Below are 15,123 nucleotides of genomic sequence, written 5' to 3' on the forward strand. Positions count from 1 at the left end.
CGAGCAGTTGCCATAACAGGCAGTGATGCAACCCGTCAGGATGCTCTCGATGGTGCAGCTGTAAAACATTTTGAGGATCTGAGAACCCAGTCTCCTGAGGGGGGAATAAGTTTTGTCGTGCCCTCTTCACGACTGTCTTGGTATTCTTTGACCATGCTAGTTTGTTGGCGATGTGGACGCAAAGGAACTTAAAGCTCTCAACCTGCTCCACTACAGCCTAATCGATGAGAATGGGGGCATGCCCAGTCCTCCTTTTCCTGTAGTCCTTTTCCTGTAGTCCACACTTGATCACGTTGAGGGAGAGGTTGTTGTCCTTGCACCACATGGTCAGGTCTCTGATCTCCTCCCTATAGGCTGTTTCATCATTGTCGGTGATCAGGCCTAATGTTGTGTCATCAGCAAACTTGATGATGGTGTTGGAGTTGTGCAGTCATGAGTGAACAGGGAGTACAGGAGGGGGCTCAGAGTCAGTAGAAAGGCCTGTTTAGTGTCCTAAGTTTTCATAACTGTGACCTTAATTTCTGTTAAGCTGTTAGTGTCTTAACGACCGTTCCACAGGTGGATGTTCATTAATTGTTTATGGTTCATTGAACATGCATGGGAAACAGTGTTAAAAACCCTTTACAATGAAGATCTGAGGTTATTTGGATTTTTACGAATTATCTTTTTTTGTTGTTGCTGAGGCTCCCGCCGTGTCTTACCAGAGGCTGCTGTTCTGTCCTGCCGATGGAGTGTATAACCTGCTAGCTATATGTTCTTAATGTCGTCGTTCAGCCACAACTCGGTGAAACATAAGATATTACATATTTTTATGTCCCGTTGGTAGGAGGAATGTGATTTCAGCTCGTCCCATTTATTTTCCAGCGATTGAACATTAGCTAGCGGGACGGAAGGCAAGGGCAGATTAGCCACTCGTCACCTGATCCTCACAAGACACCCTGATCTTTTTCCTCGAACTCTCAGTTTCCTTCTCCAGCGGCTTCACGGGGATCTGGGCCTTGTCCCATCCAACTCATTGAAGAACTCTTTGTCCAGTTTGAGGCGAGCAATCACAGTTCTGATGTCCAGAAGCTCTTTTCGGTAGCAGCAACATTATTTACAAAACAATTTACGAACAATGCGAAAAAACAAACAAAATAGCATGGTTGGTTAAGAGCCGATAAGACGGCAGCCCTCCCATCCGGCACCATCGTAATACTGGGCACCAGATTGCTATAACATATGATGTGGTTAGGTGATAAGTAAAATACTTATCCAGGCCTTGTAAGATCTGGCATGCATCAGCAACATCTAAGCAGGGGAATACAACCTATCCTACTCCTCAGACTCTACACCGCCAGCCGCCCAGATGCCAAACCAGCAGGGTTTGCGTGCATGTGTGTGTGTATTTGAGAGGATAATGGTCATCAATGGAGGTCATCGGAGGTAGAGAAAACAGCTAAACGAATAAAGAGGCGGTGAGATTCCTACTGCAGCTGTTCACGCATTCACACACTAATGTGAGGGAGAGAGATGGGGAGAGAGGGAAAGAAAGGAGAGAAAGAGCGAGAGGACTTAACTACAGGTCCATAAGGTCAGCAGCAGGATGTAGATTTAAAGGTGATTTAAATCAGTGATTAGTGCCAATGCAGCACTACCTGTCACTCTGTGTGTGTGTGTGTGTGTGTGTGTGTGTGTGTGTGTGTGTGTGTGTGTGTGTGTGTGTGTGTGTGTGTGGAGAGAACTGGAGAGAAACAGAGAGGGGTAGAGAGATAGACAGGGACTCAGAGAGAGAGAGAGAGAGAGATTTATAGTTGATAGTATTATTGTTGCTTCAGTGGACAGGTTAGCTCTGATGCCAGTATTCTGTTCTCTACAGTACTATACTAGAGGGAAAAAGGGAGGAGGAGAAGAGAGGGCGGTAAGGACACAGCACAGTGTAGAAGAAATTACAGAAATACTCCCTCCCTGTGTGTGTGTGTGTGTGTCAGAGGGTGTAAATAGAGAGAGTAAACACACACTCCTTACAGACCAAATTAAACCTTGGACTGGCTAAAGTGTCCAACCCTAAACAGTCTGCAGGGTACACATACATACACACTTGTTCTTACACCCTTCACACTCCCACATCGTCTCTTCATATCACAATGAATAGGCTAATCATAATATTATTACACTGTTTTTACACTTGTACATAACATGTGCCTATCCCCCTTTCCACCCATGTAGACAGACATGTGATTGGCTGGCTGGACACCTCTCCCTTATTCCTCTACATATTGATCCCATTCAACTTTTATGGGGCACGAAGGTCAGTGTTGGCTCAGGCTCATTAACTTAACAGAACTGAGACAGGACCAGTGGTGATATAGACTGCTGATGAGAAGACACTAAGATGGGGCTACATCCCAAGCATAACACTATTCCCTATATAGTGCACTACGTTTGACCAGAGCCCCCCATATACATATATTGTTTTATTTAACCTTTATTTAACTATATAGGGAAAGGGGTGCTATTTGGGACACAAACTGGGTTGTTTCCCAACCCAAATTAGCCTACTTCTTGGTTAGCCTGTTATTCCTGATGTGTCATTTATTCAAAGCGCCAAGTCAGACAGAGTGAAGGCTGTGGATCACTGTGTCACTAATCAGACAGCTACAGCCGCACTTATCTAGCCTACCCCCTCTCTCTGTTTCTTCCAGTCTTTTTCCTCTTTCTTTCTGTCTGTCGGTCTCTCCCTTTTCTACCCTCTCTAATATATGCATGTATGTATGTGTGTACGTGTGTACGTACGTATATATGTATATTTTGGGGCGGCAGGTAGCCTAGTGATTAGAGCGTTGGGCCAGTAACCAAATGGTTGCTGGTTCGAATCCCCGAGATGACACGGTAAACATCTGTTGTTCTGCCTCTGAACAAGGCAGTTAACCTACTGTTCCTAGGCCGTCACTGTAAGTAAGAATTTGTTATTAACTGACTTGCCTAGTCAAATAAAATAAAAAATATATGTCTCTCTCACCCCCCAGTTAGTGCTATCCTTGGGATGTCCCTAATCTTAACCCCTACCTTGCCCTATTTTAAAATGTCAACTTCAATGGGATAGGGACAACCCGAAGGATCACAATGAACCCCCCTCTATGTCGCATAATGATTCATATCACATCTTTCTCCTAAAGACATTAAATAAATGAAAATGTATGTATTAAAAGGTGTTTACTTTTTAATGTCTAGCCTAGATTGTACATGAGATCATTGCATTTTATCCATGACATTTTGTGCCAACTTTCATTCATTCAGGCGACCAACACAGAGTTTATTTCATTCAAATGATAACTGTATATTCCCACATTTTTCATTCATACCGGTTGACCCTGAAGCGACAGACAACTGGTCTCCACACACACACACACACACACACACACACACACACACACACACACACACACACACACACACACACTCTCTCTCTCTCTCTCTCTCTCTCTCTCTCTAATAATGTCTGGAGCTCCACCACAACACACCGAGGGCTGCATAAAGTACCGTCATAACACCCTGTTCCCTTCTCCCAGGGACAAAAATCAGTGAACCAATAAATCGGCGTTGCGGCCCCAACGTCCAACCACTACTGTATGTATGTCTGGTCCCTTGCCGTTACTGTAGCGCCGTGAGCACGCTCCTCCTGTCTGTTCGGCGGTAACAGTCCTGTAATGTACCAGTAAAGGAAGGTAAACTGAAAATAATGTCATGCCCGGTTCTGTCTGTGGATAAATGAATAGGAGAAACTCACCTATCGCCGTGTCTTTTGAAAAATTCCTGCTCCGTTCTCTTTGCCTGCACTGACACACATGCATTCGCCAAAGTAGCTTCAGATTTTTCTATTCTGCCCAATTTGACAAACCCTTCTTCTATCGCTCTGCCCAGGCTCTGCCAATCCCTGGCTATTGTTAGACACACACCACCCTGCTACATAGCAACGCCAGCCCACTACACTCGTTTCTAGTGCGCCAGTGGTCAGGCTGAAGCTCAGTCGTATGCTTATTGGTCTGTTTGGCCGTCTGTTTCACTGGGAGGTGATGTGGGTTTCACCATGAGTTTCCCCGATTACATTTCGCGGCTGCATCTCAATTATGTATTTATATCGCTTCCTACTCTTGTGTCCTCTCCTTGTGTCCTTCTCTCCTTGTGCCCACTTTATTCATCTGTAGGATACAGACTTGACAGGTGCAGAGGTCAATCACTGGGCTGGATTTTACATTAGCCTAATTGAGATGTATCATTATCATTTATCATCATCACTGAATCTGCTGAAGGAGAGGATATAAGGAAAGGAGGAGAGAAAAGTGTATGTAATTGGGTGAGAGTGATGGGCATATACATAGGCCTGTCTCAAATGCCACTCTATTCTCTTTGTGGTGTGCTAGTTTTAACCAAGGCCCATATCGCTCTGGACAAAATAAGTGCACTATATAGGGATCTAGGGAATAGCGTGACATTTGGGACTTGCCCACAAAACCATGCAGTATATGGTATGACATCATTTAATCTGTATAAATACTGTGCTCTCTGGTGGTGGGTGGGGGGATCACACCTCACAGCTTGGCCACGTTATAGCAGCAATAGGCATGGGGGTAGCAGCGCAGTGTATGGAGAGACATAGAGGAGAGTAAGAGAGAGAGGAGAGGCAGCCACTTCCACACCATATGAGCTCAAGCTCATCATCAGCTACTATCTCTGATCCCACACACACGCACGCACAAACATATACACACGCACACACAAACATATACACACACCCATGCACAAACATATACACACACCCACGCACAAACATACACACAAACACATGGTAGCCTGCTGCAGCCATAAGAAAACAGACACACACTCCAGAGCTTACAATGCATCAGCCCCATCCAAACAGACACACACACCAGCCTGGCCACGTTATAGCAGCAATATTATAGCCACGTTATAGCCCTCTGGTCACTGCTGCAGCCGTGGCACCTTTGCCATGCAGACCTCCTTCACACACACACACACTATGGACCAGAGGTACCGGGCACACGCCACACACACAGAGGTGAACTATGGGGTCCCTTTTAAAAAAAATATTTACCTGACATTACTCCCACTCTCTTCTTCCCTCCTTTTCTACCTATTCTCTTTCCTTGTCCCTCCTCCAATTCTTTCTCCTCTTCCCTTTTTATGCCTCTTCCCTACACTCGTGTTCTGCCTCATCTAGCTCTCTTCTTCCAAGCCTTTTTCTCTCTCTCGTGTAGGCATGATGTGTTATGTCCTGTTGTTTGATCAGATTATGTCTGGTAGAGCTTCTCCCTACTGTCCCGTCCTCAGATTCATTAGTGCACAATGCAGCGAAACCATTTTGCAACAAAAAACATTTAACGACAAAACAATTTCTTATTGGACGAGTTCAGGTAGTTCCTCCACGTTTCGGTATGATTGGTATCTATTGCCTTGGACTCACCATCCATCCCTACGAACCGAAGACCCTGATGCGTAGCAACCTCTTTAAAACTAAGCACATTCAAACAAAAAAGACTGTAACATTGATGTTTTTTAACCAAATATGATTTGTGCAGTGGTGGCACTTAAAAATTGAGGTGGAACATATTTGATACCATTTCATTCTCTATTCCAGACATTTTTATGAGCCATCCTCCCCTCAGCAGCATCCTCTGTATTTGTGTAGCATTGATGTAAAACGTTGATTTCTGTAGTTAGTGTTAATAGCATCTCTATAACGCTTTGAGATAGTAATTTATGTACAGTTCTGCAATAGATATGCCAATGGCCAACCATCCTAAGTTGCTCCTTTGCAGTCCACACACTTTGAACATTGCTGTGGGGACTTGCTTCCATTCAGCCACAACAGCATATGAGTTCAGACACTAATGTTGGATGATTAGGCCTGGCTCTCAGTCTGCATTCCAATTCATCACAAAGGTGTTCGATGGGGTTGAGGTCAGGGCTCTGCGCAGGCCAGTCAAGTTCCTCCACACTGATCTCGACAAACCATTTCTGTATGGATCTCGCTTTGTGCACGAGGTCATTGTCATGCTGAAACAGGAAAGGGCCTTCCCCAAACTGTTGCCACAAAGTTGGAAGCACAGAATCATCTAGAATGTAACGTAAAATGTCCCTTCACTGGAACTAAGGGGCCTAGCCCTAACCATGAAGAACAGCCCAACGATTATTCCTCCTCCAAACTTTACAGTTGGCACTATGCAGTCGGGCAGGTAGTGTTCTCCTGGCATCCGCCAAACCCAGATTTGTCCATCGTACTGCCAGATGGTGAAGTGTGATTCATCATTCCAGAGAATCCGTTTGCACTGGTCCAATGTCCAATGGCGGGGAGCTTTGTACCACTCCAGCCGACGCTTGGCATTGCACATGGTGATCTTAGCCTTGCTTATAGAGAGAGAGAGTGCATGACTGTGTGCTCGTTATACACATCAGCAACGAGTGTGGCTCGAATAGCCAAATCCACAAATTTTGTGGTGGTGTATTTGTAAGTGCTCTGTGAGAGGCTTGCGTTGCTCAGTGTTAAAATTGCGCTCTGGTTCAATTTTCAAGATTGACACAACACCTCACCCAAGAACAATAGTTTAAAAGTGGCTCTCGCTCTGCTCATACTGCCTAAAAGCAAAGCAAAGCAAATAAGAAACCTTGGTTTCTGTGGCCAAGGGTAGTGCAGGGACTCCCAAACTTTTCCACAAAAATGACCACAATATTTACAGGCAAAAACAGAACTAGAACTTTAAAATGTAAAAAAGACAAAAAAAGAAAGCATGAGCTGTAGGCTCATTGATCTGGACATTTCTGACAAGTTATAAATAGCTCTCTAAGGTATGTAATGACTAGCATAACAAGAGGAACTGATGATGCACTACCCAATTTTATTACAAATAAGTTTAAAGTCAGACTGGTCTGGCGGTCTAGACTGCTGCCTCTGGTGCCCATGTACCGCTTTGACTTTGGCCCAAAGCCATTTCAGCACACGCTCCTCTTTTTAATAAACAAAGACATGAAACATATTTCACCTAAATTAAAGTTCCAGATGCACTAGTGGAGCTCCTACATTTCTCCTCTAGAATGTGCACAGAAGAAACACCTCGTTCTTTATACAAAAACACGTGTTTAATGGAGAGATTTCATACAAAGGCAACACTGTTCCCTGTTGGGGAAATCTCAGTACAACTGGTCTCCAGGTACAAAACACAAGAGAAGAATCTGTGTATGTTGAGATGAACAGAAAATCAGGAAGTGGAGAGACCGTATTCTCCTCCTATCCCACAAGTGCTTTGACTGGCAGTAGAGTTGAGTTCCATCTGGGAGAAGGAGTGGGGGAGAGAGTGAGAGACTTAACAACAGTATGGTAAGCAGGTCCATAAGGTTGGCAGCAGGATGTGGATTACAAGGTGATAACACAAAACATCACAAATGTACTGATAATTACAACATAGTAGTATTATGATACGTTATTACTAGTGGTCTGCGTCTGCATCTTCAAACTGTCCGGCCATCGTCGACCCTGCATCCACCTCCATCCCATCTGCAAAGACAGACAAAGAAATAGAATGACTAGAATAGACAAAGCAGACCCACAAGCCAATATACTGATTATCATTAAACACATACCGCTGTCTTCATGCTCATGTGTCTATAACAGGTTTGGGCTATACTTAGTACTTCATACATGCTGGTCAATCAGTTATTTTTCAAGGAAGAGGCTCTGAACCCCCTCCCATCAACCTACACACAATGACAAAGCAAAAACAGGTTCAGACACTTTTACAAAGATCCCCCCCCCCCCACAATCATTTTTTAAATTAAATTTCACATTTACATAAGTACTCCATCCCTTTACTTGGTGCTTTTTGAAGCACCTTTGGCAGCGATTACAGACTTGATTCTTCTTGGGTATGACCCTACAAGCTTGGCACATCTGTATTTGGGGAGTTTCTCCCATTCTTTTCTGCAGACCCCCCCCCTCAAGTTCTGTCAGGTTGGATGGGGAGCGTCGCTGCACAGCTATTTTCAGTTCTCTCCAGAGATGTTCTATCAGGTTCAAGCCCGGGCTCTGGCTGGGACTTGAAGCCACATTGTCTTGGCCTTGTGCTTAGGGTCATTGTACTACTGGACGGTGAATCTTCACCCCAGTTGGATGTCCGGAGCACCCTAAATCAGGTTTTCATCAAGGATCTCTCTGTACTTCACTCCGTTCATCTTTCCCACGATCTTGACTAGTCTCCCAGTCCCTGAAAAACATCAACAAGCTTTACCGTAGGTATGGTGCCAGCTTTCCTCCAGACGGAACTGATTGCCAAGCGTCATATCTTGGTTTCATCAGACCAGAGAATCTTGTTTCTCATGGTCTGAGAGTCCTTTAGGTGCGTGTTGTCATGTGCCTTTTACCGAGGAGTGGCTTCCACCTGACCACTCTACCATAAAGGCCTGATTGGTGGAGTGCTGCAGAGATGGTTGTCCTTCTGGAAGGTTCTCCTATCTCCACAGAGGATCTCTGGAGCTCTATCAAGAGTGCCAATCGGGATCTTGGTCACCTCCCTGACCAAGGCCCTTCTCCCCTAATTGCTCAGTTTGGCCAGGCAGCCAGCTCTACAGGCAATTTCTTCGACCTCATAACTTGGTTATTGCTCTGATATGCACGGTCAACTGGAGTACCTTATATTGACAGGTCCAAATCATGTGCAATCAATTGAATTTACCACAGGTAGACTCCAATTGAGTTGTAGAACATCAAGAATGACCAATGGAAACAGGATGCACCTGAGCTCAAGGGTCTGAAACCTTTTAATTTTAATTTATTTTTTAAGACTCTGCAAACATTTATAAAAACCTGTTTTTGCTTTGTCATTATGGGGAAGTGTGTGATTATTTTTTTTATTTAATACATTTTAGAATATGGCTCTAACGTAACAAAATGTGTAAAAAGTCAAGGGGTAGGAATACTTTCCGAATGCACTGTTATACTGAGTTATATAAACTTACTACGCTAAGTTATAGGTACAGTTGAAGTCAGAAGTTTACATACACCTAGATTGGAGTCATTAACACTCGTTTTCAACCACTCCACAAATGTCTTGTTTACAAACTATAGTTTTGGCAAGTCGGTTAGGACATATACTATGTGCATGACAACACATTTTTCCAACAACTGTTTACAGACAGATTATTTCACTGTATCACAATTCCAGTGGGTCAAAGGTTTACATACACAGGGTTAACTGTGTCTTTAAACAGCTTGGAAAATTCCAGAAAATTATGTAATGGCTTTAGAAGCTTCTGAAAGGCTAATTGACATCACTTGAGTCAATTGGAGGTGTACCTGTGGATGTATTTCAAGGCCTACCTTCAAACTCAGTGCCTCTTTGCTTGACATCATGGGAAAATCAAAAGAAATCAGCCAAGACCTAGACCTCAGAAAATAATTGTAGACCTTCACAAGCCTGGTTCATCCTTGGGAGCCATTTCCAAACACCTGAAGTTACTACATTCATCTGTACAAACAATAGTACGCAGGTATAAACACAATGGGACCATGCAGATGTCACACTGCTCAGGAAAGAGACGTGTTCTGTCTCCTAGAGATGAATGTACTTTGTGCAAAAAAATGCAAATCAATCCCAGAACAACAGCAAACAACCATGTGAAGATGCTGGAGGAAACAGGTACAAAAGTATCTATTTCCACAGTAAAACAAAGTCCTATATCGACATAACCTGAAAGACCGCTCAGCAAGGAAGAAGCCACTGCTCCAAAACGGCCATAAAAAAGCCACACTACGGTTTGCGACTAAACATGGGGACAAAGATCGTACTTTTTGGAGAAATGTCCTCTGGTCTGATTAAATAAAAATAGAACTGTTTGGCCATAATGACCATTGTTATGTTTGGAGGAAAAAGGGGGAGGCTTGCAAGTCGAAGTACACAGTCCCAACCGTGAAGCACGGGTGTGGCAGCATCATGTTGTGGGGGTGCTTTGCTGCAGGAGGGACTGGTACACTTCACAAAATAGATGGCATCATGAGCAAGGACAATTATTTGGATATATTGAAGCAATATCTCAAGACATCAATCAGGAAGTTAAAGCTTGGTCGCAAATGGGTCTTCCAAATGGACAATGACCCCAATCATACTTCCAAGGTTGTGGCAAAATGGCTTAAGGACAACAAAGTCAAGGTATTAGAGTGGCCATCAAAGCCCTGACCTCAATCTTATAGAAAATTTGTAAGCAGAAAAGCGTGTGCGGGAGGAATGGGCCAAAATTCACCCACCTTATTGTGGGAAGGCTACCTAAAACAAGTTAAACGATTTAAAGGCAATGCTACCAAATACTAATTGAGTGTATGTAAACGTCTAACCCACTGGGAATGTGATGAAAGAAATAAAAGCTGAAATAAATCTATTATTCTGACATTTCACATTCTTAAATAAAGTGGTGATCTTAACTGACCTAAGACAGGAAATTTTACTAAGATTAAATGTCAGGAATTGTGAAAAACTGAGTTTAAATCTATTTAGTTAATTCTAAGAGGAATTTTAATTATGAGATTTCTGTTGTTTGAATTTGGCGCCCTGCAATTTCACTTGCTGTTGTCGAGGTGGGACGCTAGCATCCCACTAATCCCAGAGAAGTTAAGGTGAATGTAAACTTCCGACTTCAACTGTAGATATTTACACTATACTGAGTTATAACTTCAACAGACAGTACCTTATATCTCCAGTATATTATTGGTGGAAGATTGCAGAGACCGGTGAGTATTTAGGGCTTGTTGCTAATCTCTGACATACAGAGTTACAGCTCTCAGATATTTGCAACGTAATCTAGGTGACGTTACAGCAGATTGCAACACAACCTGACATTAGAAATGGTTCAAAAATCATACCTTTTTAACTTTTAATGCAATCATACTTCCATCAGTTTAACTACCGGTAACAAATGAAATATTATGAAACAGATGATTATTTATATAATTTTGTGTTGTATGTTGGAATAAATACACAGGTTTGGAATTTGATGTGTTGCAGGGAAATTGAAACAGGTACCATGTTATCAACATGGAGAAAGAGACAAGGTGAAGGAGCTATTAAGGAGATCAAAAATATACTACCAAATAGGAGAGATACGGGGAGAAAAGATGCTATGAGAGGGAGAGAAAGATGGCACGAGACAGAAAAAAATAGAAGTGAAAGAAGTTAAATAGATTTGCATAAATAAGGAAGAGATGGTACGAAAGAAGAAAGAGATTCTAGCAGAGGGAAAATATGATACGAGAAAGTAATAAAGAAATGGAAGGAGTGCGAGAAAAGGTGCTGGAAGAGGGAGAAGAGAAGACTGGGGAAAAGCCAATTCAAAGTAAGTGCACCTCAACCATCATATATTTAGGCAGGTTTTTTTTCACCTCACCATGCCCAAGGAGCCCCACCAAGTTAAATGAGAAGACTGGGGTGCCTGGTTATGTGTTGTGCTATATTTCAGGTGTGTTGTAGAATACATTTGAATCTATTGTTTAGGTTCATGTTAGAATGGCATCTTTAGGTTGAAAAATGACTCCTTCTCAGAGGTACATTTAGGCACAGAAATTTTGTGTTTTTTTCACTCTTTTGTAGTGATGGGAGATAAGTCAGTGGCAGGCAGAAAAGTTGGAGAACCATCCGGTGCTCAAGAGGAGAAGGACCAATTACCAGAATCAGGCTGACTTCAATGCTCTTATTTTTACTTTTAGAGAACTCCATGGCTAAGTTCCTGCTTATGACAGACATGCGCCCAAGGAGCTAGCCTCGTAATGTTTTTTTAACACCAGTCCTTTGAACTTGTGTTTTTGTATGCATCTTATATTGTAATAAGCTACATTCTGTTTGTAAGGCATTTGCTGTTATGTAGCGACTATGTCGAGTGGGATCATTGTTACTATCATCTGGCGCCATCTGGTGGTTGTTACAATACACCACTAACAAGCAAAGCCAAGAACCTCCGCTGTGTATTATTTATATTCTCATGCTGAAATGTTAACCAGGGATGAAAAAATAATAATACTGTTTCAGTGTGTGACCTACCCTCATATCCTGTGTTTGAGTATTTGTGTGACCTATCCTTGTACGATAATTGTGTGACCCACCGTCAAACTCTCCATTGGCATCATCAGTGCGGACCCCAGCCATGTGAAAGGTGTTAGCAACAGACTGAGCTAACATGCCCTCCAGTCTCTGAAGAGTAGCCTGGCCTTCAGCCGTCAGACCCGACACACCCTCCTCATATGTACAGAACGACGGGATATCACCCTGACCATGCTCTGGAGGACAAAGAGAGAGAATAACACCTGTGAGTGGTGTGTGTACCTGTGTGTGTAGTAGTAGCAGCAGCTGATAGGGTGAGTGCATAGTTGTTAGGCTTCATACCTGCCTCTTTTCCGTTGAAGGGAGAAAGAAGGTGGAGATACAATGTTAGTATTATCTTCTTTATTACTCCATCTATGTGAGATTGTAAACTGTATGTAAAAGCGTGAGTGTACTGTTTGTAGAACTGTTTGCGTGTGCTTGTATAAATGAGTGTGTGTTACACACCCGCTTCTTCCACATCGTACTCATCTCCGTCAAAGTCCCCGTCGGAGTCTTCATCATCTGGGTCTGGGTGCAGGGCCTGACACTCACACATCGCTGAAAACATTGACTCCACTGGAGACATACACAAGTTAGGGAAATCTGTGTTCTAATGCTAGCTTGCATGGTTTTTACAAACTACAATGTCAAAGAATGCAAGAGCCAAGCGCTTTCGACATCCGTAATGCATGTGTGTAGTGAGATGTTTGAACTTGTTATTGACTACTGTACAGCACTTGTTGTATTATATATGGAAACTGTTTTTATATGTGACCTGCTTAATAAAGATGCATTTACTTTAATTTAGCCCTGCCCTACTAGCCATCCCTCTCCCCTCTGACTTACATGCTGCCTTGTCTCTAGGGACAAAGCGGATCTCCGTGATCCCCTCAGAATCATCTTCCTCACTACTGTTATCCTCATCTTCTTGATCATGGGCATTCTCCTGCATCTCTGCTTCGTTCTCATCTGGGGAACACAGACACACACTTAGAACTTCTTACTTGTTCACAAGTTTGGTTACACGGAGTTTGATATTTACCATGATGGACAGGTGTGTCTCACCGTTGAGTTTGGCGTTGACCATGACGTATAGATGTTCCTGTGGGTAGGTGCTGAGGTCTCGTGAGATGGCGTGCAGGCTGATAGTGGGGTACTCTAGAGAGAAGCCCATCCCTGAACCGTCAAACCACGACAATCGCCTGGAAAACACAGGAAAGCAACATTTTGACAACTAGTCACAAGGTGAAAACTCATTGTATTTCCTTGATTCATCACGTCTCCCCTCATTGCCTCCTCAAAACAGAGGAACCTCATATCTTCCCCGCCAATGTGCTTTGAGAAGGAGACAAGGAGGGAGGGTGTGAGCCAAGGAGATGTGAGGAAAAAAATGCAAGTTCATGGTGCTCACGTTAATACTTTCAAAGGAAAAACACATAAGACAAATGTAAGTCTTGAAACTTCCTGATTTTAGGACTTTAAATAAATTAGCTAGCATACTAACAATGCTAGCTAACTTAGCTAGCATACTAGCTAACTTAGCTAATTATCCACAATAGCATCGCATACGTTTCAGCAACGTAAAGCGTTCCTGCGCCGAGGCCCTTCCCGTCCAACACCGCCGTGGTCTCGGCTTGTTCATGCCGGACTCCCTCGCTGGGTGCGGGGACACTCCTTAGCAGAACCATCCTCAAAGACTGATGGAGATGACGGCCAGAGAAAACACTCGTTTGGGTCGGTCCGGAGCTGTCAACAACACTGCGCTTCTGTGAACTGGTTGGCTATTTCGTTTCCCAAAGATGTCTAGTTAACGCTGCTGGACATAAACGGATATCTAGACGTTTGTGCAGGGAAGACGATATAGCTTGTCAACTAGCTATCGATAGCCTGAAGAGTTAACGTTAGTTAGAATATGCATTCAGTATACATTCCCCAGAAACGTTAGTGGCACTAGCTCGCTTTGTAGTATTTACCAGCTCCCCCACGCTGCTTTCCCTGCTAGCTAGCAGCTAATGTTACCGTTCTTATTGTACCTCAGTCCGTATCCCCGCCAAGAACATAGGTTTCCACTAGTTACCACAGCCACAAAGTTAAACATGGCTCTGAAATTAAAAAACATCGAAAATGTGCTTTTGGGTCTTAATTTAAAGTTTGGATCCTGTATTATAGCTCAGGGTTATATATAATGGTAACGTTTCAAATCAAATTTGAAGATAAATTGTAGAAAAATGCGAGGTTTATAACTTTGTGGCTGTGGTAACTAGTGACTACAAAGAGTAGAGGCAGATATATTAGAGAAGGAGAAGGAACATCAACCGCAATAAAACATTACCGCCAACTACAGGTTGGGGGTTATACGAGGAAGTGATGATTTTCCTCTTCCTACTTGCCGCGCGAAAAGTAAAAAAGCAACATGTTCCTCGCTTTGACGTTTGGCAATAACAATGCAAACAAGCTGCTGTACGATCGTATGTACCAACTGACAAGTAACAGAGCAAAACTTGTATTTATTCCTTAAGATAAGACCCGCCGTAAAGCCTGGATAGTCGCTAGTCTGAGTATTGGTCTCGTATCTAACGTTTCACTCCTTGCCATTGCCAAACATTTTGGCACATGACATGGAGTACAGGGAGTGGAACGTTTGATAAGAACTTAAATAGCACAAGGAAATCTGGGGCCATTGCGAAAAGGCTCAAATTGGAGGTACTGTATGTTGTCTGCCATGAGTAGTATACATTGGTGGAGTGACCACAATAGTAGGCTAGCTCTTTATTACTATGCAGGCTATTTACCATGGGCTCCATACCATTTCTCAACCTTTGGTTCATTTGTCCAACGTTTAAACCATACTATTTGGTTTACTAACACGTTTGCACATTCTTATTCTACATTTAGCAAACTGCACTAGGTGGACAGGCCGTTAAGTCAAATATGTACCAGTTCAAAGTATAGAACCCAGGTACCTCACAGTACCGCTACCTATGGCCATGGTAACAGCAACATA

At 43.1% G+C, this 15,123-nt stretch overlaps 2 protein-coding genes across 4 annotated transcripts in view; both read right to left on the reverse strand.

The window, feature by feature from the left end:
- LOC135552832 (serine/threonine-protein kinase PAK 1-like) overlaps nt 1–3,930 on the reverse strand; it is a 46,449-nt gene extending 42,519 nt beyond the window's left edge. For both annotated transcript variants that reach the window (XM_064984722.1, XM_064984723.1), the window contains exon 1: nt 3,770–3,930. The gene's annotated coding sequence lies outside the window, so the exon portion shown is untranslated. The remainder of the gene's footprint in view (nt 1–3,769) is intronic.
- Nucleotides 3,931–6,876: 2,946 nt separating this feature from the next.
- LOC135552836 (methylosome subunit pICln-like) lies at nt 6,877–14,177 on the reverse strand. 2 transcript variants are annotated; one of them, XM_064984728.1, is made up of 7 exons: nt 13,689–14,177; nt 13,185–13,321; nt 12,966–13,088; nt 12,585–12,695; nt 12,140–12,313; nt 7,486–7,552; nt 6,877–7,328 (listed from the first exon to the last, which is right to left on the reverse strand). In XM_064984728.1, coding segments are annotated over exons 1-7 (732 nt in total). In that variant the 5' UTR covers nt 13,808–14,177; the 3' UTR covers nt 6,877–7,327. The 2 variants fall into 2 exon arrangements, with proteins under 2 accessions (XP_064840800.1, XP_064840801.1); XM_064984729.1 differs by having other exon boundaries at nt 6,877–7,552.
- Nucleotides 14,178–15,123: the final 946 nt, after the last annotated feature.

This window comes from Oncorhynchus masou, chromosome 13, assembly GCF_036934945.1.
Source record: "Oncorhynchus masou masou isolate Uvic2021 chromosome 13, UVic_Omas_1.1, whole genome shotgun sequence".
Lineage (NCBI taxonomy): Eukaryota > Metazoa > Chordata > Actinopteri > Salmoniformes > Salmonidae > Oncorhynchus > Oncorhynchus masou.

Bases quoted from the DNA above. Each gene is read 5' to 3' on its own strand.
- LOC135552836 (XM_064984728.1), bottom strand. From the start codon at position 13,807: ATGGTTCTGCTAAGGAGTGTCCCCGCACCCAGCGAGGGAGTCCGGCAT. The intron at 12,696-12,965 runs GTAAGTCAGAGG...GTATGTCTCCAG, and splicing joins CCCTAGAGACAAGGCAGCAT to TGGAGTCAATGTTTTCAGCG. The intron at 12,314-12,584 runs GTGTGTAACACA...TTTGTCCTCCAG, and splicing joins GTACGATGTGGAAGAAGCGG to AGCATGGTCAGGGTGATATC.